The sequence below is a fragment of the Nilaparvata lugens genome, chromosome 3 (genome assembly GCF_014356525.2).
Source record: "Nilaparvata lugens isolate BPH chromosome 3, ASM1435652v1, whole genome shotgun sequence".
NCBI lineage: Eukaryota > Metazoa > Arthropoda > Insecta > Hemiptera > Delphacidae > Nilaparvata > Nilaparvata lugens.
In genome coordinates this window covers 56,739,656-56,766,127 of record NC_052506.1, presented here as the reverse complement: position 1 = coordinate 56,766,127, position 26,472 = coordinate 56,739,656, and the positions used below count along the sequence as shown (strand labels likewise).

The window sequence follows — 26,472 nt, the reverse complement described above, 5'->3', positions numbered from 1 at the left end:
TATGTACTATTAGCAAAACAATGACATATACATGCCTCAAGCCACAAATGCTGTCAGCAGTTGTTTTGCAGGGGGGAGAGAGTGGTGTGAACTGGTTTGTTGGAGAGGGAAGTGTAGGATGCCAATGACTCCCCACTACGTCCCCCTACTACAGTACTAACTCAGCTCAGACAGAAATCATCATTTGCGTATACAAGCGCTTTCTACCGGTATAAGTGATACTACACATTAGGCGAAACAATAGTCGGTAAGAATGTTCCCTCTGATCCTTCTCTGTGGTTCCAGATACTCCCAATTCCGCCTAGCAACATATTTCGAGTTCCGGATATTTCCAATTCCGCTGTCTGACAAATATTCGGAGTTCCACCCAGCAACAGTTTTCAAGCATAGGACATTTAACATTGATATTTTTGGTTCCAGATATTTCCAATTCCGCGGCCCCGTAGGTCACATTCCTGAGCAGACCCGGTTTGTCGTGTCAAGAGCCAACAGATGCGGTCGAAAAAATGCCTCAATTTGTCGTCGACCCAGTTTGCCGCTACACCACAGTTTCAGATTTCGATTTCAGATTCGACGAAGCGACGAAGGCACAGTGGCACAGTGACGAAGGAACCAAGTCACCAAGTCAACCAAGCAAGGAGTGCCAAGGAACCCTCAGGCTCAGGCCCAGAGTTCATTAAATTTGTCCAAATTTTATTAAAGCAGAGAAGAATTTCTTACTTTTGTCGTGTTTCTATAATTTATTTAGAGTCGTAATTTTTTATGTTCCTGAACAATCTGATATTATAACTTAATAGGAAGCTTATATATGTCACCTAAATAATAATTCCTTCTAAACACTTATAACCTCAAACATGGTTCACGGTTTTATTGTTCCTACTCTAAATGTATTTAAGAATGTATTTAAAAAACTCAAAGGAACTTAATTTTACTCTATAAGATTGCAAGTTTTCAATTCAATTGACATGTTGATGGGTTATACGATATGTATTCAGTAATATTTAATTCACGGTAATCTACTGTTCCTTTGTTTACAATAAATATTATTTGTTATTGTTTTGCTATGAGTTTTATGTAACTTGATATATTTCTAAAATGTATCTGAGAGGATTTGGTCTAGGTTTTTACAATCAAATGTGGTTACTAATTACATTATCAGTATTTGTAATTACTGTGATATTTTATGAAATGAAGATCGATCGCTTTGAAAACAACCGGGTCAGTTTAGGTAAGTTGAAACGTAATTTAAACTTAATCAAGTAAGTTAAAATTAGGTACTAAGTTAAACATAAATTAATTCTTTTATTTTAAAAGTTCAAGAGTCCATCCAATATTGTTTTCAACAATTATTTTTTTATGTAAAGTATTTATTTCTAAAATTTATTGTGATTGATAACTCTTGCAGATGTTATTAGGCTGCACAAAAACTGAAATCATATTAATTAATACGGTTTTGATCATTATAATCTATTTGCCTACCGCACTATTAATGTTTTTTATCACAGGATGGGGCAGAAATTTATGTCCTTTTCATTCATAGTTCTGAATCAATAACAGCATTTTTGGGGTTATTCGCTAATGCTATTTCACCTTTAATAAAACTATGTCGTGTACCACACTCCAACCATTCCTATTCGAGTTCTACCTTCTTTATAATAGAGTATTGTAATATTCTGCCGGCCAGGTTGGTTTAGTGGTAAGGAGTGTTACAAACTTCAGTCTGCTAGCTGATTCAAAATTCATATGAAGTCTTGGTGGTCTGTTCACGTTCTCAGTTTCTCATGTAATTAATTTATTATAAATTATATCAGTATATATTAAAATTTATCTACCCATAAAACAATTGACTTTTGGCATGGAATACGGCCATGGAGTTCAATATTATAATTAAATATTTCTGTATTAGTGACTCTATAACCATTAAACACCTTGATATTAACGAGAGTATAATTTTTCTGACATAGGAAATAGGCTAATAATAATAATCGTCAACGACATGTAGCCATGACAATATTATTTTATTTCATGTTTATAGGGCAAAGGCTTCAGAAACATTTATGTATATAATATGTTTCACTATTTTTTTTAGTTAGTTTAGAAAACTCTAGCCTTCTAATTTGTATTTGTTTTTTATTGAGGGACAATACCAAAACATGTAATGTAGGTAATGAGATAAAGTAGTTTTCTTCTAGTCGGCATTACGCGCTGCGTAACGTAATATGATACAGTAATACTATCTTGATGAAATATTATTATATTTATTCTATAAAGTGATTCTTAAATGAATGAATGATTCATTTATTTCAGAAGCATCTCTGGCCAGATATCAGAAATTGGAAAGTGTTAATCAGAAGCAGAATTCAGGCAATTCTTCTTCTCAGCATGATGACACAATAATTGTGTACAATAGAGTTCCAAAGACTGCTTCAACGAGTTTTGTTAATATAGCATACGATCTCTGCAAGCGAAATGGGTTCAATGTACTTCATTTGAATATAACTGGAAATTTGCACATCATGTCCCTTGCTGACCAGGTAATTTACCTTTTTACATGTTTATAAAAAATTATTGTTTTCCTTAACATCAATATTCCTACTTTTGCGAAATCATCACTTGGTTATTGAAAAATGCTCTATTGTTAACCTCAATTTATTCTTTCTCAAGATTAGTCCAGTCATTGCTGCTTGCAATATCAAATCAAATAATTTTTATTTTGCATCAAAACAAATACAACATAATTTATTATAGTACAAGTTCCTTCTCTTGAGTATAATAACATACTGTAATTTAAAACTAAAAAATATATATAAGAGAAAAGAAAAAAAACTTATGATTTTCACAGAGCAAAATAAAATTACTACTAACAAAAAAGAACAAAGTCTTTTGCCCGTTAGTAGGAGCTGACAACACTGCTAATTTTTATCAAAATGTACTTTCACACACGCAGACACACACACTCTCACACATGCATATGGGAATCAATTTGAGCTTTACCATACAATTCAATAATAAATAGTCACAACCAACAACTAATTCTTGATTAAACTATTCATTCCATGGTAATAAAACAAGGCTTAGATTGCTCAAGTATAGATGACATTATGAAGAAAAAAGCAAAAAATAATAAACACTAGCTTTAAAAATAACATACAGACTGTCAACAAGGAAAAATAAATTCCTCACTTTGAAGTAAGACATTACAACAACAGTATCACAGTACAGACAAAATTGTGAAAAAATTGCAATAATAATAATATCAAATTAAAGACAAGGTTGTATATAAAAAAAACCTAATTAATGAGTACACATAAATATTTAAGTTCATCAACACCAATGAGATGGTGTTTAATTATAGAACTCATCAATGAGTACAACAAATGAAAAATAAATTAATAAAGGTAAAAAATAAAAGTATTATAGTTCATTAAACATCATTAAATCTTCAAATGATAAACTCAAAAGCCATTTCTTTACTTTCACTTTGAATTGTGTCAAAGAATTGATTCTCCTTATGTCAGTAGGGAGCAAGTTATAATATTTGCATCCTAAAAATACAAAACTCTTTTTATACCTGGTACAATAAGGCCTTGGTGTTGCTAGCAACTATCTTGTCCTTTGCCGTGTTACCACTTCACCCATTGGATGAGTTTCAGGCGCAATTCCCATATTTCGGTTCCCACTCATTTTAAAGAACAACGACAGCACCTTGAACACATACATGCTTCTCAAGGGCAGAACTTGCAAAATTTTGAAATAAGGGAACGAGTGAATCCTTCTTTTAACACCACATATGATGCGTATTATGGCTTTCTGTAGAATTACAACTGGATTATAGTGACAAGCATATGTTGACATCCAGCAAGATAATCCATAATCTAGTTTTGAGTGAAAAATGCAAAATACAATTGACGGAGAATATATCTAGGTAAGAATTGTTGAAGATTATAAAATTCCTAATTAAAAAAAGAAGTCTACATTTCAAATTTGTTATGTGATTTGTCCAAATTAATCTGTCATCCAAAGTCATACCAAGATACTTCAAGGAATTTGCTTGATAAATACTATTACATTTACATGACTCTGCTTGACAATCTATCTCGTGATACTTTAAAGGGACTGAGAATTCAAAAACCGTTGATAGGGAGAAATTAATGAAGTTAGTTTTAGAAGCATTTAACACTATTTTGTTCCCATCAAACCAGAGTCTCAAATTGCTCAAGTCTGACTGTAACATAATTTGTAATTCATTTATACTATTAGCTGAATAGGCCAGTGCAGTATCGTCAGCAAATGATGTTACAGATCCATGAAAATTCAATGAGAATAAGTCATTTATATATACTAAAAATAAGAGAGGCCCCAGGACTGAACCCTGAGGGACTCCACAATTGTTGTTTACAACCAATTCACTATTAATACCATTTATACTAACACATTGGCTCCTATTGTCTAAATAAGATTTAAACCACTTTGAGGGGATTCCACGAACCCCAGACATGAACAACTTATTTATCAATATATATCATGATCAACAGTGTCAAAAGCTTTTTTAATTTCAAGGAAGAGCCCTGAAACTTTCATCTTACCACGAGTATTCAAACTATTATAAATATTTGTCATAAAGTGATTCAGCGCAATTTCAGTACTCAAACCCTGTTGAAAGCCGAATTGGCCACTGTAGAAGAATTTGTTAACATTGAAAAAATCAACAATTCTCTTCTTTACTAGTTTCTCTAGTATTTTAGAAAAAAACTGAAAGCGAAGATACTGGCCTGTAATTGGCAATATCAGTTTTTGAACCTTTTTTATAGATAGGCACAACTTTTGCTATTTTCAAGGCATCAGGGAATACTCCACAAGAAATACTACCATTGAAAATATCACAAAGAACGGGAATAATTGATGTAGACACTTTTTAATAACCTACCACTAAATCCATCCATGCCTGGAGACTTGCCATTCTTTAAACTCTGAATTAACTTATCAATTTCATCAAAATGAAAAGGCTCAAGGAATATTGAATTGTAATAATTTTTATTTTAAATTTATTCCTTAACAGTTGCTTATTTTTATCAGATAAAGGTTTCACCGAAGAAGTTACTTCAACCGCTGCTTTAGCAAAATAATTATTGAACTCCTTAGCTACAGTCTGATCTTCTCTAACAATTGTACCTCCTATCTGTAAACTAATTGTTTGTTTTCTTGACGCTTGACCACACAATTTATTAATTTCTTTCCATTGTTGCTGTATAGGTAAGACATTGAGATGAGAAAAATACCTGTGTTTTTGTTCATTTATCCACACAACTAACTTTTTCTTAAATTTCAAATAATCTGATTTTAATTTATTGTCATTTGGATTTCTGGACATTTTTTGTAAAGCTTATCACGATTTTTTATAGCAGCACACAACCCTTCAGTCATCCAAGGTTTCAATTTCTTATCATGGCTGGTTAAATTTACAAGAATAGTGTACTTTGACTGTTTTAAGTAATTATTCAAAACACCAATAAATGTATTGAATTTAAAGTTAACATCATTAGAAAAATATACCGAACTCCAGTCATGATGCATTAATAAGCTTTTTAATTTATCATAATTTATTATTGATTTCTCCGTTGAAGACAATCTGAAATTTTCACAACTACTTTTAGATAAGGAAACGGCTACAGCTCTGTAATTAGTAATCTGAGATTCAATTACTGCACTTGATACAGCTCTTTTATTTAAGGCTGATCTAAAAAATATATGATCCAAACAAGATGAACTATTATTCAATAAGCGAGAATCCATGTCTATAAGACACTCATACCCATTGCTAAACAACATTTCTAAGTATTTTAAACTTCTAATATCACCAATTCTGCTTATATCAATATTAATGTCACCTATTATAAAACAATTTGCAGCTTGGTAGCCCTCCAACAATTCATTAAGACTATCAAGAAAATTCTCTATTTGTACACCATGCCATCTGTAAATACCAAGAATACTTAAACAATAGTTAAACATGTGACATTCAAGTAATACAGAATCAGCACCGATGATATTTGCTGTAATTTCAGAGCACGTTATACCCGCTTCAGTTGCAACAAATATTATAATACCAGAAGCTCTTGTGAAATCAGCACCAGCATGATATCTATCATACCCTTCAATGTTATACATAGCTGCATCATTTTCAGATTGAGTCCATGTTTCAGATAAAACTATAATATCCGGTCTTTTATTCCAACAATTCAAGTATGTGATAAAGGAGTCAAAATTACGGTTCATACTACGAATATTTTGGTGTATTATAGTAAGATTATTATTACCAGTAAGAAAACAATTGTTAACATCATCTACACTCTCAAAAAACTTCACATTAGCCCCCATAAAAGAATGATAAGATTGACATACAATTTAGTAAGTTGTGACAGAAAAACAATAAATTTTTTATTCCCACATGCAACATTCACACTACATTCATACCTCATAATAAATGATATTTTAGACGAAATGCAGAAACAGATTGGGTACATCTACAATAGGTACTGAATCTGAATAATAATGCACAAAGCAGGAGACTCCTCAAAGAAACTTTAAAAAAAAAATCACATATAATGTGAAACACCAATATTGCCTTTATCACATGATTCACCGTTCATAAATTAATGTTAACGTTTTCAATTTAATCAATTAAACAAAATCAATAATAATAATAGAATTGAAATGAATTAATTCATCAACGTATTGTAAAAACGTCTTAGTTCATGATATATATATATATATATATATATATATATATATATATATATATATATATATATGTAGTTGTGATTTCCTAATATATTGTTTGGATAGGCTACATAAGATAAGTCTAGAACTTATCTTTGCATTCAAAACTTCCTTTTGCTAGATACAGAGTAGCCCAAAATCTCGTATTTTTGCTTCATTTTCCAGTTTTTCAGCTATTTCTCCCAGTTCGCTCCTGCCTTTTTTCAGATTATAAAATTCTGAAAAAAATGAAATCATTCGGATCTCTCTATCTTTGATAGAGTACTGGGTTACAATTTTTTTTAATGAGTTTTAATGAGAATTTTAGTATTTAATCAAAAATATTTTTCAATTGTCACAATTCAAATGTTTAATTCATAATCCCTCTGGGCGTAATTTTGTGCTCTACAACCTGAGACGAGGTAGAGCGCTCGATCTCATATTGATTTCTAGGTACACCTACTACAATACTACTTCAAAAAACATTTAATCTTTAGCTTCAACCAACTTCATTGTCCTTACATGAGATTTCGCACAATTATATAAACTTGTACATAAGATAATGTTCTATGAGAATCACCCGTTAGATGCACACAATTTAGTGGAGAGGCACTTCGGAGGATCAAAATTTCAAACACTCAAAACTTTTGACACAATGATCGTATTTTATCGTACTACAGCTCATTCTTCCCGGCGGTTCAAAATTATGTATCAAATAAGTCAAATTCGTAATAGAAAAGAGAAATTTATTGTTGAGTATACTTCAACCAATATTTCCAGACACAAAACAATGGACAATTTCTATACGGTAATCAAAGTTGCGTATCTTTTGAAACACTACAGATGCTGCCTTACTTTTGTTTTAATTATACGTTTATTGTTTCAGGCAAGATTTATTTGGAATGTGACTCATTGGAATGTAAAGAAGCCTGCTTTCTATCACGGACATGTTGCATTCATAGACTTTCAAAGGTAAATAAATAGTCTTTGCTTCAATTCCTGGTTCCACTTTCAAACATGTTCCACTTGCTAATTGAAAGGCAGTAACTTCCGTTCAGTTTTGATTTGTAGGATTCGGTTCATTAATTTTGGAACAAATAAAAACAATGGATCTCATTTCTTACTAAATTAGTATTAATTACTATTAATTAGTAGTTCTGTGAACAGTAGACCTCAGGCAGTTTTCTCATCCACAAGTATCTGGTGTGACCTGTTCTAGTTGCAGCGGTATCAGTCTTTCTCTAAAATATATTTTATAATATGTTTTACAGTCCATTATAAGCGCCCTTAATTTTAGAGATGGTAAACATGATGAACGTTTTCTTTACATTAATCAACTAATTGAATCTTCACTTTTCTTCCAATAGATGTGCATTAGAGTTGAGTTTATTTTTCGAGGTGATTAACATAGAAGCAAAACAGAACCAGATTTTTCAACTTACTTTAAATAATGATTTTTGATTTGAGTACGATCCACACTGCTACCATCGTTATATTACCTTTGTAGGTGAAATATATGCCTAGGTTGGATATTATTTCATATGATAAAAGTCTATTGGAAAAAATGTACCCCAGATAAGGTGGCTGTTTGAAATTGATAGGGACGCCGCATCGCGGCTCATCCAATCCGCCTATATCCATTGAACATCACCCCTGGTTTTGAATGTTCGTCTGGATATGCAGGACTCTGTATGTCTCTTAAAATTATTCAGTTCGTACTACATTTTTCAGTACCATATATATATGTATATAAATATTTTTTTTTCAACTATAGAAATTTGGGTTCAACAACATTAAGTGCTATCCACATCCTCTAAAGATGCTTTTTTATTTACTCTACTTATTCTATTGTTGTTGTTGTTTTTTTTATTGTAAATCTTCAACTGTCAGGTTGTTATAATGCAGTTCACGGTGCTCATTCCCCACACCCAGACTTGTTGTCTTTGTGGGGAATATTCACTATTTATCTAATGTTTCTGCTGCTGTATTAATTTTTTTGTGAATAAAGATCATTTGAATTTGAATATTGAACTGTACCTCAAAGTTATTCATTATCATTGTTCCAATGTTTGATATTGAAAACTAAAAACTAATTTTTTCCAAAATAATTGACCGAGCGAAGTGAGGTCCAAGATTCAAGTCGACGGTTTGGCATTTTTAATGTTTAAATGTTTGAATGTTTAAATGTTTATATGTTGCGCATTTATGGCGGAACGCGGTAATAGATTTTCATGAAATTTGACAGGCATGTTTCTTTTTTAATTGCGCGTCGACGTATATACAAGGTTTTTGGAAATTTTGCATTTCAAGGATAATTGACCGAGCGAAGTGAAGTCTAAGATTCAAGTCGACGGTTTGGCATTTCTCTTAATGTTTAAATGTTTGAAAGTTTAAATGTTTATATGTTGAGCATTTACGGCGAAACGCGGTAATAGATTTTTATGAAATTAGACAGGCATGTTCCTTTTTTAATTGCGCGTCGACGTAAATACAAGGTTTTTGGAAATTTTTAATTTCAAGGATAATATAAAAGAAAAAAGGAGCCTCCTTCATACGCCAATATTAGAGTAAAAATCTGGTGTGGCGCACTCACACTACTTTCCTTGCCGTTATGAAAATTTATCACCTGACGCTAGTGTTCCCGCGCATCTCAAGTCTACTATTCAAAGATTTGAGTCTGCTGGTGACAGGGCAATAGCGCTGGAGACACACATGAGGTCTGCTATCACTTCATAGTGAATGATTTAATAGAATCAACAATAATTTGCAATTGAATAATCACATTTTCTCGAATTTAAAGCTTATTTTCAATTTTAGGTGAAAATGTTACTGAACATTAATTGTAGAGATTTTCATGCTCAATCTACTCCACTTGATTTTTTTTGTTTCAATTGTATCTGAAGCCTGATAATTGGGAATCTATCTGCATTGATGGGGCGGAGCTCCTGAAATTTTTACAGATATGGGACTTGTGACAGTTGATAGAGCTTATCGATGACTATTTTAGGTATGAATTTGATCAAAATCGTTGGAGCCGTTTCCGAGAAAATCACGAAAAACCATGTTTTTGACAACATTTTCGCCATTTCAGCCGCCATCTTGAATTGCATTTGATCGAAATTGTTCGTGTCGGATCCTTATAGTGAAAGGACCTCAAGTTCCAAATTTCAAGTCATTTCGTTAATTGGGAGATGAGATATCGTGTACACAGACGCACATACACTCATGCACATACACTCACACACAACACACACACACACACACACACACACACACACACACACACACACACACATTCAGACCAATACCCAAAAACCAGTTTTTTGGACTCAGGGGACCTTGAAACGTATAGAAATTTAGAAATTTGAGTACCTTAATTTTTTTCGGAAAGCAATACTTTCCTTACCTATGGTAATAGGGCAAGGAAAGTAAAAATCAGATTATAGAATTATTCATCATAAATCAGCTGACAAGTGATTACACAGATGTGTGGAGAAGCCAGTCTATTGCTGTATTTCCATATAGTATAGCACCTGAAACCGTAAATATCGAAAAGTGAAACAAAAAAAACCACAGCCTCGATTTTAATCTTTAATAGCTCAAATTGTTCGTTAGGATGTGTAGAAAAAACGCTATAAGTTTTCAGGGCGGGGAAAATTGAATTTAACCCTTTAAGGGTTAAAAAAGGGGTAAAAATGGGTAAAATAAAAAAAGTTATAAAATTTCGAAAAAAATGCGAAAATAATTAATTAAAGGCCCAAATTTTTTTGAAATATTAAAAATTAGTTAAATAGCAATGTGAGATACAAAATGAGCCCAACCTAAGGGTTAAAAAGGGCACATTTATGGGCAACATTTGGTAACTTTCGTTATATTTCAATAAAATTTTTACTGCGTGTGTTTAAAAGGGCAGCGATTTAAAAAATGAATTGAAAAATGTTTGAAACTTATATATTCCATCATCCAAAACCCAAAGGGCAGCCCTTAAGGGCAAAATGTGTATGTAGCGTTAAATTATCATAAAAATTTATTTGAATGTTGTTTTAATGGGAAGCAACTTAAAGAATTAGAACAAAAATTTTATAAATTTAATTTTCCCTGCAATTTTATGGGTCAAAGGGCAACCCTTAAGGGCAAAAGTGCTAAATTGCATTCGATTTTCATGAATTTTTTTTTTATTTTAAAGGGTACCGATATAAAAAATAATTTGAAACAATAATTAATGAAACCAAAGTACACTTTATTAATAAATAAAATATTTTTACGATTTTTTTAAATTGTTTAAAAAGTTACATTATTTAAAATATTCAAACAGTATTATCGTCTCCCATAGTAGTTGCTAATTGTTGTTATAGAATGTCAGCGTTATTGTTGAGGATTGGTTGTGGATTGTTTGGGCTAAAAATGGCCATGTTATAAGATACGCGGGTCCTGCACGGGGAAAAAAAGTTTCGGAAAACTCGTGGAATTGGCGGCAAACATATGTGTAATTTTATTGTATACTGAATACATTTCCCACTCTTATTTTCTCTGGAAAACTGTAACAATCGTTGAAAAAATGCACGTTTCGAATTACATAAAATTGTCTGGATCAAAAAGTGTACTTAGCAAGTACATCAAAATTTGTGTGAGTATGTGAAATTATATGTTTAAGCACCTGCTATTTGGATTTTCAGTTCGGAAATTTCCCTCGCTTTCCACAGGCCATTTTCTTCCGGCCAAAAAAAAAATTTTTTTTTTTTGGTCATAACTTTCCTTTGAAGAATGTTAGAGACCTCTAACTGGTCTCAAATTGAAGCAAATTTAAATATTAAAAAAAAGGTCCTTACAATTTTTTGTGTACAAATTGCCATTTCTGAGAAAATTGGGGGTAAAGAGTGAAAAATGAGAGTTGTCAGTGACAGCGCCATCTTTGATGAACTGTAACTATTTTCCCAATAGCCGCAAAAAAAGCTGATTTTTTCCAGTTTCAATTAGCTTTCTTTTAAGCCATTAAACTTCATTTTCTGACGTGTACTTTTCGATTTATTAAGGGAAAACCGTGGATTTGAGGGGTGAAAATTCAAATTTTCAAACCGCTGTAACTCCAAGGGAAAGCATTTTCAGGAAAAGTCGTAAGGAAGTTTTTTTCTTCAAATAATATGTAAAATACGATTCCGTTATTTTTTTTTATTTTCCGGTTATGGCTTACGGGGGGGGGTTACCGCCCCACGGGGGGGAGAGTCCCCACCCTTAAAATATATAGCGAATACTTAAAACATACTAACAAAACATTTTAACTACAAAAAGTTTTTAATAAACTTGAGAAAATTTTATGCAAGGTCTAAAGCTTCAGGTGCTATACTAATAAGATCTATAGTTTCAATCAGTTACTACTTGTGGATGAGAATACTACGTGAGGTCTACTGTTCACAGAACTACTAGTAACTTACCGGTAATTATTTGTAATGTTTACAAACACAGTTGAATCACAATGCACAGGTAAATTATAATTCACTCTTAAAAACTGTTGTTTTCCCCAAGATCAAAAACTCACGCATTTGAAATGTTAACAAACTCAGTTCACGTTTGAATTGTATTCCATATGATATCTAGTTCCGTGATAATCTTTCCATCTGATAAAAATAATTCTCACATATTTGAATTTTTATTTCAATCAAAAATATTATAATTCCTTCAGCATTATTTAGTTCATTTAATTATTTTTTATTCTATTTTAATCACCTATTAAATTTGTTTTTTTTTTCAAATGTGAGAATATTGATACTGATGGGCTCACGCATCATAATACCATGACTGCAAACCAAAATATTGAAACCATAGACCTTGGGACTATGTTATACGAGCGCTAATGCCGCGGCGTTGGCAACGCTGAACCAAGTTATATAAAGCGTTTTTAGCGCGCACTATGGAAGTACTATAATTGCCCAGTTAACGCGACGCTAAAAACGTTGCGTTAACGCCGCGGCATTAGCGCTCGTATAACATGGGCCTTATAGAAATAGACACGGCTTCTCCAGACATATGTTTAATGAATGCAATGAATAATCCACTTGTCAGCTGATTGATTATTGAACGAACGTAGTGAGGTCTATGTTTTAACTCGGATTTTCTTTTGTCTGTCTGTATGTATGTAACGCAATTACAGCCAAACGCGTTGATAGAATTCTATGAGATTTGGCAGAAATATTCCTTTTTCAATTGCGCGTCGATGTATACAAGGCTTTTTGAAATTTGGCATTTTAAGGATAATAGGAAAGGAAAAAGAATTTCTCCATACTCCGATATCACTATACAGGGTGTTTCAGAAGGAGTATAGAACATTTTAGGATATTGTTCCTGGATAATAGGAGACTACAATTGTCGTATTTGGAGTGTACAAAACTCAGCGGTTATTCTTAGAGCTGCCATTTTGTTATTTTCACTTAGGACTTTTTATCTCAAGAACGAAATGTTGTATTGATCTGAAATTTGGCATGAATATTTATGCTATGAAGACTCAACTTTGAAAAATGAAAAATAAATTTTTCGATGAAAATTTTGAAAATGGCGGACATTTTAAATTTTTGTTGGCAAATTTCACGAAAACCATTCACTTTACAGAAAATTTACAGGAGACAAAAAGTTAGCAAATTTCATCAAGATTTCATAAATACCTTATTCATTAAGATTAGTCGAAGAATAACAGATAAATTAATTTTCTCCATACTGCATGCATGACCACTCTCACCATTTAAACATCAATATTAAAATTTTAATTCCAATAATTATATTCAAGATGAAGCTTTGAAACTCGGTGTGGCTCCATATGGCCATACAGCTGATTTTACAATGTTTTTCAGATGATCTTGTGAAAAGTGGTCATGCATGCAGTACGAAAAGAATTAATTTCTCTGTTATTCTTTGACCAATCGTAAAAAATAAGGTATCCTTGAAATATTGATGAAATTAGCTAACTTTTTTGTCTCTTGTAAATTTACTGTAAAGTGAATGGTTTTTGTGAAATTTGCCAACACAAATTTTAAATGGCCGCCATTTTGAAAATTTACATCGAAAAATTTACACTTACTAACATCACTACTCACACACGCCCGCCTATTCACACACTTACACATACACACAATCAAATTGGATTTAGAGTATGATGATAATATTGTATGCAATAGGATCGGTAGAGGACGCTGAGAAATAGAAGTTCTTTACACTTTTGAGCTCGGAAGCACGGTTGAAGAGATAACAAATCTGAAACTTGGAATGTGGGACTTGGAAAAAATATTCGAATTCCAAAAATTGAAAATTTTGATACATGGAATAATACTGCTTTTAAGCGCTGAGAAGAATGAGCCCAATTTGAACCTGGTCCGATAAAGTATTGAAAAGTTATGCTGATTTTTAGGGTAAAATTTCCGAATAAAGGGTCGCCATCTTGAAACGGGGATGAATTTGAAAATTTTAAATATATATGTTCCTGCGCCTTCTTTCAAAGTACTTGTATACCAAATTTTATCCAAATCGGTCCATAACTTCAACTGTAACTGCGGTACAAACAAGCAAACGAACAAACAGACAAACACCGATTGACTTGAAACATAGAATTTGCTTTGCTCATTCAATAATATAGTGTACTTGAAAAAAATATTCTTCAATGAGTACTGATTTATTGCACCAACATAATACAGAAATTAAAATGGAACTGTCTCAACTAATATGGAAAAATTTCCTTTGTATTTCCTCATATACACAACTACCTAGGTGGTTAGTTACGAGTAACTAATTACCTTTTTAAAAATTAGTAATAATTATTAAGTAATATTGACTCCGTTAGAAATATTTGAAGCTAGAAGATAACCCGTGCTCCGCAAGGGTCTATTTTAAAACTTGACAAACTGAAAACTTGTCGTAATGAAATCTTGTGGAATTGAAAATAGGCCTATAACCATCCTCAATTAATTAAGAATCTATTTGAAAAATTTCATGTTAATCAGTCCAGTAGTTCAGACGTGATGATGCGTCAAAAATAATTTTCCTATCCCGTACGTGTGTAAGCCAGTTATTTCCTTTATTATACTGTAGGCATAGTATAGATGTCAACAAGTACTCATTACTTATCAAATTTATGTGTAGAACTATGGGAGCTGTAGTGAAACAGAACATGAAAAATAATCTAATGCGCTGGAATCTAATAGGCCTATACAGAGTTGATGGAAAGTATGGAAACAGCTTAATATTTCAGTTACAAGGTTACTTTGACAATATGTTTCATTGGGGATCCTATTTGTATAAAAAACTACTTTTCTGTTGCTTCAAAATTATGGTTCGCCGTATGGAATCCAAATTCATTTTTTAAAATGGGTAGCAGAAATATTAAGCTTTTTTCATACTTTTCACCAACTCTGTATAATATGTAGAACAATGATGCTAAGTTGATAACAAATAACATGTCAACATTTTGATTATCAGTCATCTATTAAGAACACCTATTTTTTTGTGACCAATTATTATTTCAGATTCGGTTCAACACAGCGTCCGATCTACATTAATCTACTTAGACGGCCACTTGACAGACTTGTATCTTATTATTATTTTCTAAGATTTGGAGACAATTATCGGCCGCATCTTGTTAGAAGAAAACATGGCGATAAAATGGTGAGTGATTTCAAATTAAAATGCATCTCCAAAACTCATTTTTCAAAATTCAGGGTAGCTAATCTTCTTTTTGGAATGTACTCACTAGCTCTAACTTATGGTAGTTTATAGTTTGTTTATAGATAATCATTCTTACTCCACCCGACGTGGCAATGATCTATTACTGCCTCAAATAAGACTCTCCAAGACAAGAGTTAGCCATATTTTTTAACAAGCCAAAATTTATAACAATCTTTCTTTAGATATTAAAGAGCTGCCAACCTATGAATTCAAACAAATTTTGAAAAATAAATTGACAGAGAGTGCGTACTATTTGGTAGATGAGTATCTTCAGTGTTCAATATAATGAATGCTCATGATGCAACATGTACCTTTTAATTTTTGGTAAAACTGAATAACTTAAAAAAACACTTCATTCACATAGGCTACTTTTCAAATTAATAAAACAATATAAACAATCTTAAAGCACTCTTTATTTAAAAAATGCTTAAAATATTTTAAAGTTTTTTTTAAATAAAAGGTGCTTTAAGATTTTTTGTATTGTTTTATTTCTAAATAACTTATTATTATTAATATGAATATTGTAGTTTGTTTCCAACTAAGACTAAGACAAAATGTTAAGACAAACTGTTATTTTAATATTTTCATATATTATACGATTTCTATTATCATATGCTCAATTTTATATTATAATTTCTCTTTTATTTCACAAGTGTTATATTATTGTTATTATTTTTTGACATGCTCGTACAATGTAAAGTTTTTCTGGCAATAAAGAATCTTGAATCTTGAATTGTGCACTATGAGCACTGTTTGACTTCAAGTAAATATTGTGAACTAATTGAATAGAATTAAGGTCGAATATTCATATCAATCTCAAATCAAATTAAATCTAAATGAAGTATAAACCTTGTTATATTTGTTATAAACTTTTGATCAATATTTTTATACTTTTGAAGTATAAATAAATTTGAAGTAAAATTTTACGTTCAAAATTGATTTTATTTATTTAATATTGTGTAATCCGAATGTAGTGTTTGAAATTTAATTTGACTGTTGTTTATGGAAAAAAGTAAAATTTGGATATAAAATTCCAATTTCTAATTAAATTTCAGACGTTTGATGAATGTGTAGAACAAGATTTGCCTGATTGCAATCCTGACCAGATGTGGTTGCAAATTCCATTCTTATGCGGGCATTCAGCAGATTGCTGGTAAGTTTTAGTGCCATAATTAATACATTACAGTCTTACAGTAGAACTTTGCTATTTGGATGTTCAAAGTCTGATCCATCGTTTAATCAAACCATGGCGTCGGGGCAATAGTCTTCTGCTAGTTCGGCCTTGGAGGGATTTCTTCATTTCTTGGTTTGATAACACTATCGAATTTCAATGTGACTTCATTTTCCAGTACATAATTCTGTTGAAAAAATTATTTCAGTTATTCAGGTTCTACAATAGTCTCGATCAGTAGTCTCAGTATTCTCAGGCCATATAAGCTTATTAGGCGCTCTTACTATACTGCAATTCAACGTTCCCTATTTAGAATGTAGTCAACGTTTTTCTCGTGAAAATAAAGTGGACGAGTTCAACTGATAATCCTACCTCTTTGTTGTTCCAATCAAACCTCTGGTCTCATAGAGGACCGATTATCGAGGCTCTTCTGTATTGTATTAGATGAGATGTTATCACACACCCTCGACACACACGGGTGGCTGGAGAATCAACTTACGCGATCTCTGGTGGTCAAAATTATAACCACTTGTATAGGAACAAACTTGTTTTCATCAAGGGAACCATAGGCTCTGCCATAGCATTGTCATGAAAAAGGGATTTAAATCATTTTACCATTAGATTCTACTTTTAATTAAAACGAAGAATCTCTCAGAAAGCAAGCCTGTTTTGGAATTTCCTGTTGGGCATCCACTTTTGTTTCTCATTATGAAAGGTTTGTAGTGCTACAGAAGTCTGTAATAAGAATAATACAGGGAGTTAATAGGAGGTCACATACATTTCCAATTTTCAAAGCACTAAATATTCTACCACTGAGACACACTTATGTGCTGAAGGTTCTGTCTTTATTTTATCAATTAAGTGGTAACAGATCTGTTTCAGTATGTAGCAATGATGTTGAAATTTCTGTTGTAACATGGCAAACTACTCAAATGATGGTTAGCCTTCCAAAATCGAACTTTACCACGTTCCAGAGGTGTTTTCTTTTCCTTGCTCCGAAATTTTATAACTTACTACCACCTGATTTGAAAAGAATAAATACCCATGAATACCTCATGAATAAACTAAGCTTGTAAGCAGTTGAGGTGGAAAGCTTCTTTAAGGTTTTAAGTTGATAAGTTTCAATATATATCCACAAATCAAGTCAACCTTGTATTAACTACTAAAAATATTCCATCAATTTATTCTGGGTGATACGTTTTTGTCTCGATGATGTAACTAATAACTGTCTTCTGTTGAATTATACTACACTATGGAATGGATTTATATTTTAATTATATTATTTCTCTGTAGATTGATAGGTATTATCGCTCTTTTTCTACAAATGGGTGAAATTTATATTGATAAATGATACTAAAAATCCTTGTTTTGTATGTATGTGCGAGCTTGCGCTCAATCATCTTCATTACATCTTACTTAAATTTCTAAATCTTTCTTCTTCCCAACTCCTTTTCCTAGACCTATTAAATCTTCAACTATATAAAGTTATAAATTAAATAATCTTACTTATAACACTTTGGATCTGACTCCTATTCGCGGACAAAGTCCAGTAACATACTGTACTTTTTGTTAGTAGTATCTTGTTCACTTGTAACTTGTTGTGTTTTACTTTTGTTAATATTTTGTATGAATTTCGAGTGAATAAAATTTGATTTGAAATGGAAGAGTGTGAATAAGTGATAGAAGGTGAACAGGTTATAAGTAACCTATTAGACAGACGTCGTCTGCATCACCTATCGAGCTGAACTAAATGAAACGTATAATTTAAAAGTGATTATTTTGAAAATCCATATGATGATGTGAGGCCTATTACTCAATTTACATGCTCTCTGTAGGAATTGAAATAGCTCCTCTTGCATTGTGAAGTTTACACTGGTTCGATTTCATGTAGGATAGCCTATATGATAATCATTGTCATTCTATGAGATCGCAAATTCCTGTTAAAGAGAAAGTGATAAGTCTAGAAATATTTTATGGATTATTTAAATAAAAGATTAAAAGTTATCCAATCCTAGCATACAAGTTGTAGTACGCTACGTATAGCCTAACACAAACACGATATTTCCATAGCCTAGGTGTACTCCTTTAAAATGTTGCTGATAAAATAATTTTAGCTTATTCACATAGCTTAAAAATAACTTTCATTACTATAATATTGATTTAAAGATACATGTAAATAATTAAAATAATACATATTATGGTCGAATGAACAAGAATGAGGGTTTCATTGGGGTAAAACTGAGGCAGATTGGCTGCGCATCACGAGCGGGCTATAGCAGGTGCACTGTGGACGCCAAACATCGCTGGATGACATCTCTGGACGTATTTTAATTTGTTTTTTTGTGTTAGTGTCCTATTTTGTGATAGGAGGGAATCAAATTTGTCTGCACTAGTTTTCAACTTAGCTCTGCACAAAGTAGTCCAAGAACTATAACTCACAGGGAACATCCAATTTAAATCCAAACAAGGTTTAGCCTATGCTGATGGCATTGCGTTGGTGGTTCGAAATTCAGCAGCTCTGAAGGAAGCTTTTATGACACTAGAAAAAGAAGGACACACTATAGATCTTGAAGTTGATACTAACAAGACCAAGTATATGAAGATGACCTCATTGTTGGCAAGACGAGCAGCACAAGATTTTGAAGTTGGGGGATACTTACTTACGGTACGGACGCTACAGCCCTGCGTGGACCTTGGCCTCCTCAAAATTCGCCTCCATTCATCTCTCTGATTAGCCAGTCTCCTCCAGTTCCTCACTCCTAGGCACGCTAGATCTTCTTCCACATCCTGCAGCCAACATGTTCTCGGGCGACCTCTTTTCCTCGTTCCTTCCATTCTTCCAACAAGCATCTGCCTCTGCATCCTATTATTCTCCACTCTTTGGACATGTCCCAGCCAGCTGATTCTTTTAGACTTTATGAATCGTACTATGTCATTTCCACCCAGAATGTTACTTATCTCCGCATTGCTTCTGATTCTCCACTCTTCATTCTCGCATATGGGGCCATGAATTCTTCTCATTACTTTTCTTTCGACAATCCTCAATGCGTTCATATTTTGGGAGTTGAGAACCCAAGTTTCACAGCCGTATGTCACTACCGGTCTTATAAGTGTTTGATATAGTTTTACTTTCGTGCATCTTGATATTAGTCTAGACTTCATTAAACTTCTATTTGCAAAGTAAGCTCTGTCACCCTGATCAATTCTCTTTTTTAATTTCCTGACTCAGGTTATTGCTTACATTCAGTTCAGTTCCCAGGTAGGAAAAACTCTCCACACTTTCAAATTTAAATCCCCCAACTCCAAAATCTTGTGCTGCTCGTCTTGCCAACGATGAGGTCATCTTCATATACTTGGTCTTGTTAGTATCAACTTCAAGATCTAAAGAAGTGTGTCCTTCTTTTTCTAGAGTCATAAAAGCTTCCTTCAGAGCTCCTGAATTTCGAACCACCAACGCAATGTCATCAGCATAGGCTAAACCTTGCTTGGATTTAAATTGGATGTTCCCTGTGAGTTATAGTTCTTGGACTACTTTGTGCAGAGCTAAGTTGAAAACTAGTGCAGACAATGCATCACCCTGTCTAACCCCTTGCTCTATTTGGAATGCTCTGCTCGTTTTTCTTCCAACAAGTACCTTGGCATAATTATTTGACAGGATCATGGACGCCAGTCTTATTAGTTTTCTAGGGAAACCAAAACTTACCAGGGCTTCTAGTAGGTTTTTAATTTTCACAGAGTCAAATGCCTGTTTAAAATCGACGAAAAGGATGTGCAAATCAACATTGTATTCTATGCATTTTTCCATTAGTTGGCTATAGCAAACATTTGGTCAGTTGTTCCCCTTCCTGGTCGAAACCCACACTGATACTCGCCAACGATTCTTTCTGATAGTGAGCTCATTCTTTCCAGAAGGATGGAGGATAATATCTTGAAGGCAACATTCACCAAAGTAATCCCTCGATAGTTGCTACAAATCAGTTTCTCTCCTTATTTATAAATTGGACAGATAAGACCCACGTTTCATTCTTTAGGCATCTCTTCTTTTCTCCATATCATCAGTATCAGCTTGTATATTTTGTCAATAACCTTATCTCCTGCACAACATCTTATCTCCTGATATTCATCTCAGCAGTAATAGAGTCTTCCCCTGGTGACTTACAGTTCTTCTGCTTTTGCACTGCTTCTATTACTTCTTCTCTAGTGGGGTTTACAACTTCAATACCAGCAGTGTGAAAACATGGTGTCCATGCATTTTGTTCTCCTTCGTCATTTCCATTCAATACATCTTGAAAATGTTCTGCCCATCTCTCCAACACTTTTGATTCTTCAGAAATCACTTCACCATTCTTATTTCTGCACATGTTGGTCCTTGGTTGGAAGCCTCTACCCATTACTTTGACTGATTGATAAAATTTCCTTGTTTCATTCTGGGTATGTAAGTTTTCAATGTCTGCTAACTGCCTTTTGAGGTATTCTCGTTTTCTCTTCCTAATAAGATTTTTTGCTTTCCGTCTGCTTGCCTTGTAGATTTCCACATTGCCTCTTGTCACTATTTGCATTACAGCCAGCCTCAGTCTATTCCTCTCCGCTATTGCCAGCTTGCATTCTTCATCGTACCAATCAGCATTTCTTTCTCTCTTCTTCCTTCCGATAGTGCCAGCAGCAGCCTCTACTATAATCTATAATGTCCTTTAGTCTTGTCCAAACACCATCCAGATTTTCCTCTTCTCCATTACCTTCCTGCTCCTAGTTATCCAATTTCTGGTGTAATATTACATTTTTCTTCTCACATTGGAATCGAATCTTCAATTCGAGATCTATGGAACTTTATAGTAAATGTCAGAGTTATCAATAGACGGACAAATTTTTTTGACGGAGAATTTATTATCGTAAATGTTTGTTGCATTGTTCCATAATGTCACCGAGGTAGGGTTAACAAATTACTAGATAAATGGTTTATTTAAATCGAGATATATATAAAAATTTAAAATAACATTTTCAAAATAAAGTTTTATTGAGAACAGATGTAGAATGTGAATTCTAAACTTATAAGTTATAATTTTTTGATGACGTGTCTGTGGAGATCGATATTGAACAGGGCGTTGTTTTCGTGACTGGCAACTTATGTTTTTTTTCCTGTTCTAGCCTTCTTCTGAAAACATGGCTGGCTGTTGCTTGTGTAATTTTGTGCTCTGAATTATTGTCTGTTTAAGTGAATTTATTAATGTTTTAAATTGAGTTTTATATAAATTTTTGTGCATAATTTGCTGTTTGTATAGTCAAGCCAATAGCCACTATGTTTCAACTGTAAACTAGATAAGTATTTTAGTTCGTAGTTACTTGAAATAATTAGTCTTAAGATATTTTCTCTTTCTGTATTTTGTGTATTTTCATCTGAAGATTATAAGTTAATTTGCTCTGAAAACTGGATTTCTCATTCATAGGCAATAGATCCATTCACAGTTTATCAAGAATCTATTTTATTGGAGCCGACAACTATTCTTAGGTTGATAGATGTTAAATGCTATTCCAACCGTTTAAGGAAAAATTGGTAGCACGGCACTGGCTAATTACACTTTTATAAGCAGTCCTGGTCTGTGCATTTTTAAAGCCTCCACATTTTGTTTCTTTTCTCCTCTGACGTTTTCGACCATAGATAATCTCTTTAACACCTTTGTCACTACCATGAAATTTTTATGGGGCTTTTGAAATCCCTGGTTCATGTCGATCGACCACGGACCATAACACACCTAAAGAACAACATCTGCGACGCCATTGCCAACATAACGATTGATATACTGCAACGAGTGGATACAAATTTCAAAAATCAACTTCATCAGTATATGCGCAATGGGGGTCGCTATTGATCTGATGTCATTTTCAAGACTGCATGTAAAAATAGGGATATTGTATTCTCATATAAAAAAAATAAATACTTTTGTTTTTATTGACCTTTCAAATAAGTGAGTTTCTCAGGCGCACTTTTTATAAGTGAAGTTTTGTAACTCTGACAGGGGTTTTCGCTTCTCGGCCTGTTGGCTAAGATCAAATTGTAGTAATTATTGTTGTCCGTAATCTAATGAATCAAAATCAGTGACACTTCAATTAACGTCATTTAAATGTTTATCTTTAGTGTTAATTTTAAACACTAAAATAGATTGATAACTACAATTTTCATCTTATTAATTTTGTTTGTGGTGTTTACAGGACACCAGGTAATGCATGGGCATTGGAGGAGGCGAAAAGAAATCTTATTTCGCAGTATTTGGTCGTTGGTGTGATGGAACAGTTGTCTGATTTCATTGCTATTCTGGAAGCAACGTTGCCTGGATTCTTTAGAGGAGCTGTCGAACACTTCAAGCACAGTGAGTATAGTTCGTTAATAAACGATATCCAGTTCCTACTTCTGAATTGAGACTCGAGTCGATGTCCGTTTGTGGGTGTGCTATTATGCTCAACGACAGCTTTCGAATGCTTTCAACAATCAACTTGGAATTTTCAACACATATTCTTCAAATCATTTTACAGATCGAGTTGGTTGAAAATAAGATTGATTAACTCCTCCATCCTCTAGAAAGGATACGTGTTCAATATCACTATATTTTATAATGTAGGCTGTAGAGGAGTACCTAGATTGAATCAATAATCACGAGAGGAAAAGATCGTGTGAAAGTCACATGAAATAATATTGTAAAACTATTCCAACCGGAGATTTCAGTAGAAAAGCTTACATAATAACAGAAAGCTCTTCAGTTTTGCTCAACAATTTTGAGCAAGCTCTTCAGCCCGGAGGCTCACTAGTGTTGGAGTAACACGGTATCGCCGTTAATGTTTTATCTTAGAACATTACAGTACTGAACGAAATATGACTCAATTCTCTATGAATTAGCATCTATAAGTAAAGTGTTTCTTGTTCATTATCATCGGTTGCTCCAACCACGATTATGGATCAGCTGATCGTATCTATTGTCATTTTGAAATTTTTCAATGTCACTTTATTTAAGTTACAAATTGTTGAATGTATATTTTTCTTTCCAAAATATCAATTCTTGACAAATCTATTCCATTGTTAAAGTTCAGGTCTTAGAAATATTCATGTTTTATTTGAATGTAAAGGTGCGTACAGATATATGCGCTTCGAACACGCTCTCATCATGAACGTTACGCGAGATGTTACCCAAGGGTTCGCTAGAGGTTCTCAAGATGATCGCGCGCTTGTCGTATTGTTGACTTCGCTACAACCTAACCTCACAAATTTGAAACGTTCAATCCAGCTGATCGGGTGACAAAACTAAATAAAATATTCTGATCACGGGATTGCTGGGCAGCCTAACAATACATTATGCTTATTAATTATGTTTTATTACAAAAAAGGCTATGTCTGTCAATCTTTTGAATGATGAAAGGCTTGGTTGGGAGTTCAGTTTCTTTCTTCCAAATTCTGATAACTTATGCTGGTACCTATTATTAAAAATGTTTTTCTTTAATTTCATATTATTTTATTTTAATAATTAATTACTAATTCTGATAATTTTATATGCTAACACAGAGATCGTATCGTAACAGAACAAAAACGTTAACCGCGCATGCGCAACTATTGGTTAGTTCGCCCTAGGGACTTGCTAAGCTCGCGTTCTGTTACGCGCTCTGTTCTTGCTCGACCTGCGATCATCTTGCGATCTGCTCGTGTATCGTTCGTTTGCGGATCAGAGCGTAAGTCTGTACGCACCTTAAGGAAGTATTTTTTAACAGTTGCAATAACAATTTCTCATTTTATTCATAAAAACTTATTATTCATCCAAATTTAATAGACTATCCATATTCTTTTATATATTAGAATATCAATATAATCAACACAAAATTGTTCTTTTTTCAAGGTAAAAAAGCCCATCTACGTAAAACAAACCAGAAACTGAAGCCAAAAGAGTCTACAATCAAGAAAATCGAAGAGTCGAGAGTTTGGAAAATGGAGAATGAGCTGTATGAGTTTGCACTGGAGCAATTCGAGTTTCTGAAGAGGAAAATGACTGTCAACAAAGACGGAGAGCTCATCGATAAGGGACAGCAGTTTATGTATGAAAAAATCAGTCCAAAATCGCAAACAAAGTATTCTTAGTTCCTCAAATTATTTGTTGTAAATAGTTCGATCAAAGCTTAAGTGATAACAACCAATATGCTTATTTTAGGTTTTATCCATTTAGTTATAAGGTGTTGAAGTTGGTTCAGTCACGAGAATGGGTTTGGTTAGTAAAAAGGACGCTTTTGTTAGCTACCGTTTCAGAATGTGCTTGAGAAACAGCGCATGCGCACTATTCTATTTCACTCTCAAACCACTACCATTTAAAACGTAATGTCGAGACTGAATTCAGAAAAAGTTTTGTATATACCGTATTAGAAGTGTTTGTAATTGACAAACCACATTTTTCCACTGCTTCTACTATTAACAATGCTGGAAACATAAAACTGTAGATATATCTAATGAAAATATTCATTCCGTTACTTACATTGTAAATAAATACTTACACTGCTTCCATTGTACGGGTTTTCGAACACAATATTGCATCCATCTCTGTTCATTCAATACCATATGGATGGTATTGATCTATTAGCATAATTTTAGTTTTCTCAAATTCGAGGGGAATATTAAATCACATCTGTGATATTTGTGTAGTAATAGTAGTAGTCATAATGATAAAAACTTCTGGTATTTCAAATAATTATGTTTTTAATTTTGATTATAAGCTTTTATAACGGTTGTAATTTTAAGCAAGTGTGATCCAATTCATATTCATAATGATAATAATTATGAATACTCCATTCATAATAAAGGAGTATTTTCTTTGCAGTTGATACTCTGTTACTTGTATTGTTAATAAGGGCTAGAGTACCTGGTTATTTATTTAGAATTTTTATTTGTGGCAGCTACAAACTTACATTGAAAGGTTCATTATTGATGTATCAGCTCAGGTTTAACTGTGAGTATATTATATTCACCGGGTTTACATTTTTTTCGGAGGCTGTTAGTGTATTATAAATACTGACGACTTGATGCTATTGATATTGCAGTGTATCACTAGATTGATAATGATTTCTTCGTATTGTGATAACATCTTTATTTTACTGCTTGATGCTTTCTTTTCAGTTGTAAGTGTTACTGTCATTAACAGCTCTTTCAACCACTTGAACATTTTACATAAACTGCATTATCAGACCTCTTTGCTTGTTTCAAAGATTGGACAAATTCAAAATTTGTGTTGGATTCCATTGTCTCGATGTTATCAATATTCATTCTTGGAATTCTCAAATAACCTACAACAAACAGTTTTGACTGTGACATGAATATTTATTACAATTAACTAACGTTGAACGGTCTTTAGATCAAATATATTATAAAGTCAATCTCTTCAAGTTTCTTTAGCCGTAATTATATAGATTTCATTACAATCACCTGTAAAACTTGTTTTATGTGAGATATGAGACTAATTTATTTGTACATTGGCGATTCACTATTTCATCTAAAAATCCTGATAACGAACGTTCTTCTAATATTCTTCTGAATATCTTTCCTCTGTCGTATCTTTCTCGTCTCCAGAAGATCAATTCATGGAAAACTGCGCATCTTCGCCTGCGCAAGTCGTCTGAGCTGGTTCAATCAATCTTCTTGTTTACTCTTACGACGTTCTACTTTTTTTACTCCCAACTTATTAATATATAATATTCATCTTTTATTGTTAGTTTTTTCATGGTTGATGCTCAAATGAGTTTTTATTAGTGCGTAGGTAATCAGATGAAATGACGTGTTCAAAGAAACCAATCGCTTTGCAGAATCCGATCCC

At 33.0% G+C, this 26,472-nt stretch overlaps 1 protein-coding gene across 1 annotated transcript; it reads left to right on the top strand.

Moving 5' to 3' along the window:
- The first annotated feature begins 549 nt into the window (after positions 1-549).
- Positions 550-26,341, top strand: LOC111043809 (heparan sulfate 2-O-sulfotransferase 1). The gene is made up of 7 exons (XM_022328859.2): positions 550-1,228; positions 2,308-2,534; positions 7,646-7,731; positions 15,267-15,405; positions 16,521-16,618; positions 22,844-23,001; positions 24,514-26,341. Exons 1-7 carry the CDS (start codon positions 1,096-1,098, stop codon positions 24,750-24,752), a joined length of 1,080 nt encoding a protein of 359 aa, XP_022184551.1. The 5' UTR covers positions 550-1,095; the 3' UTR covers positions 24,753-26,341.
- The last annotated feature ends 131 nt before the right edge of the window (positions 26,342-26,472 follow it).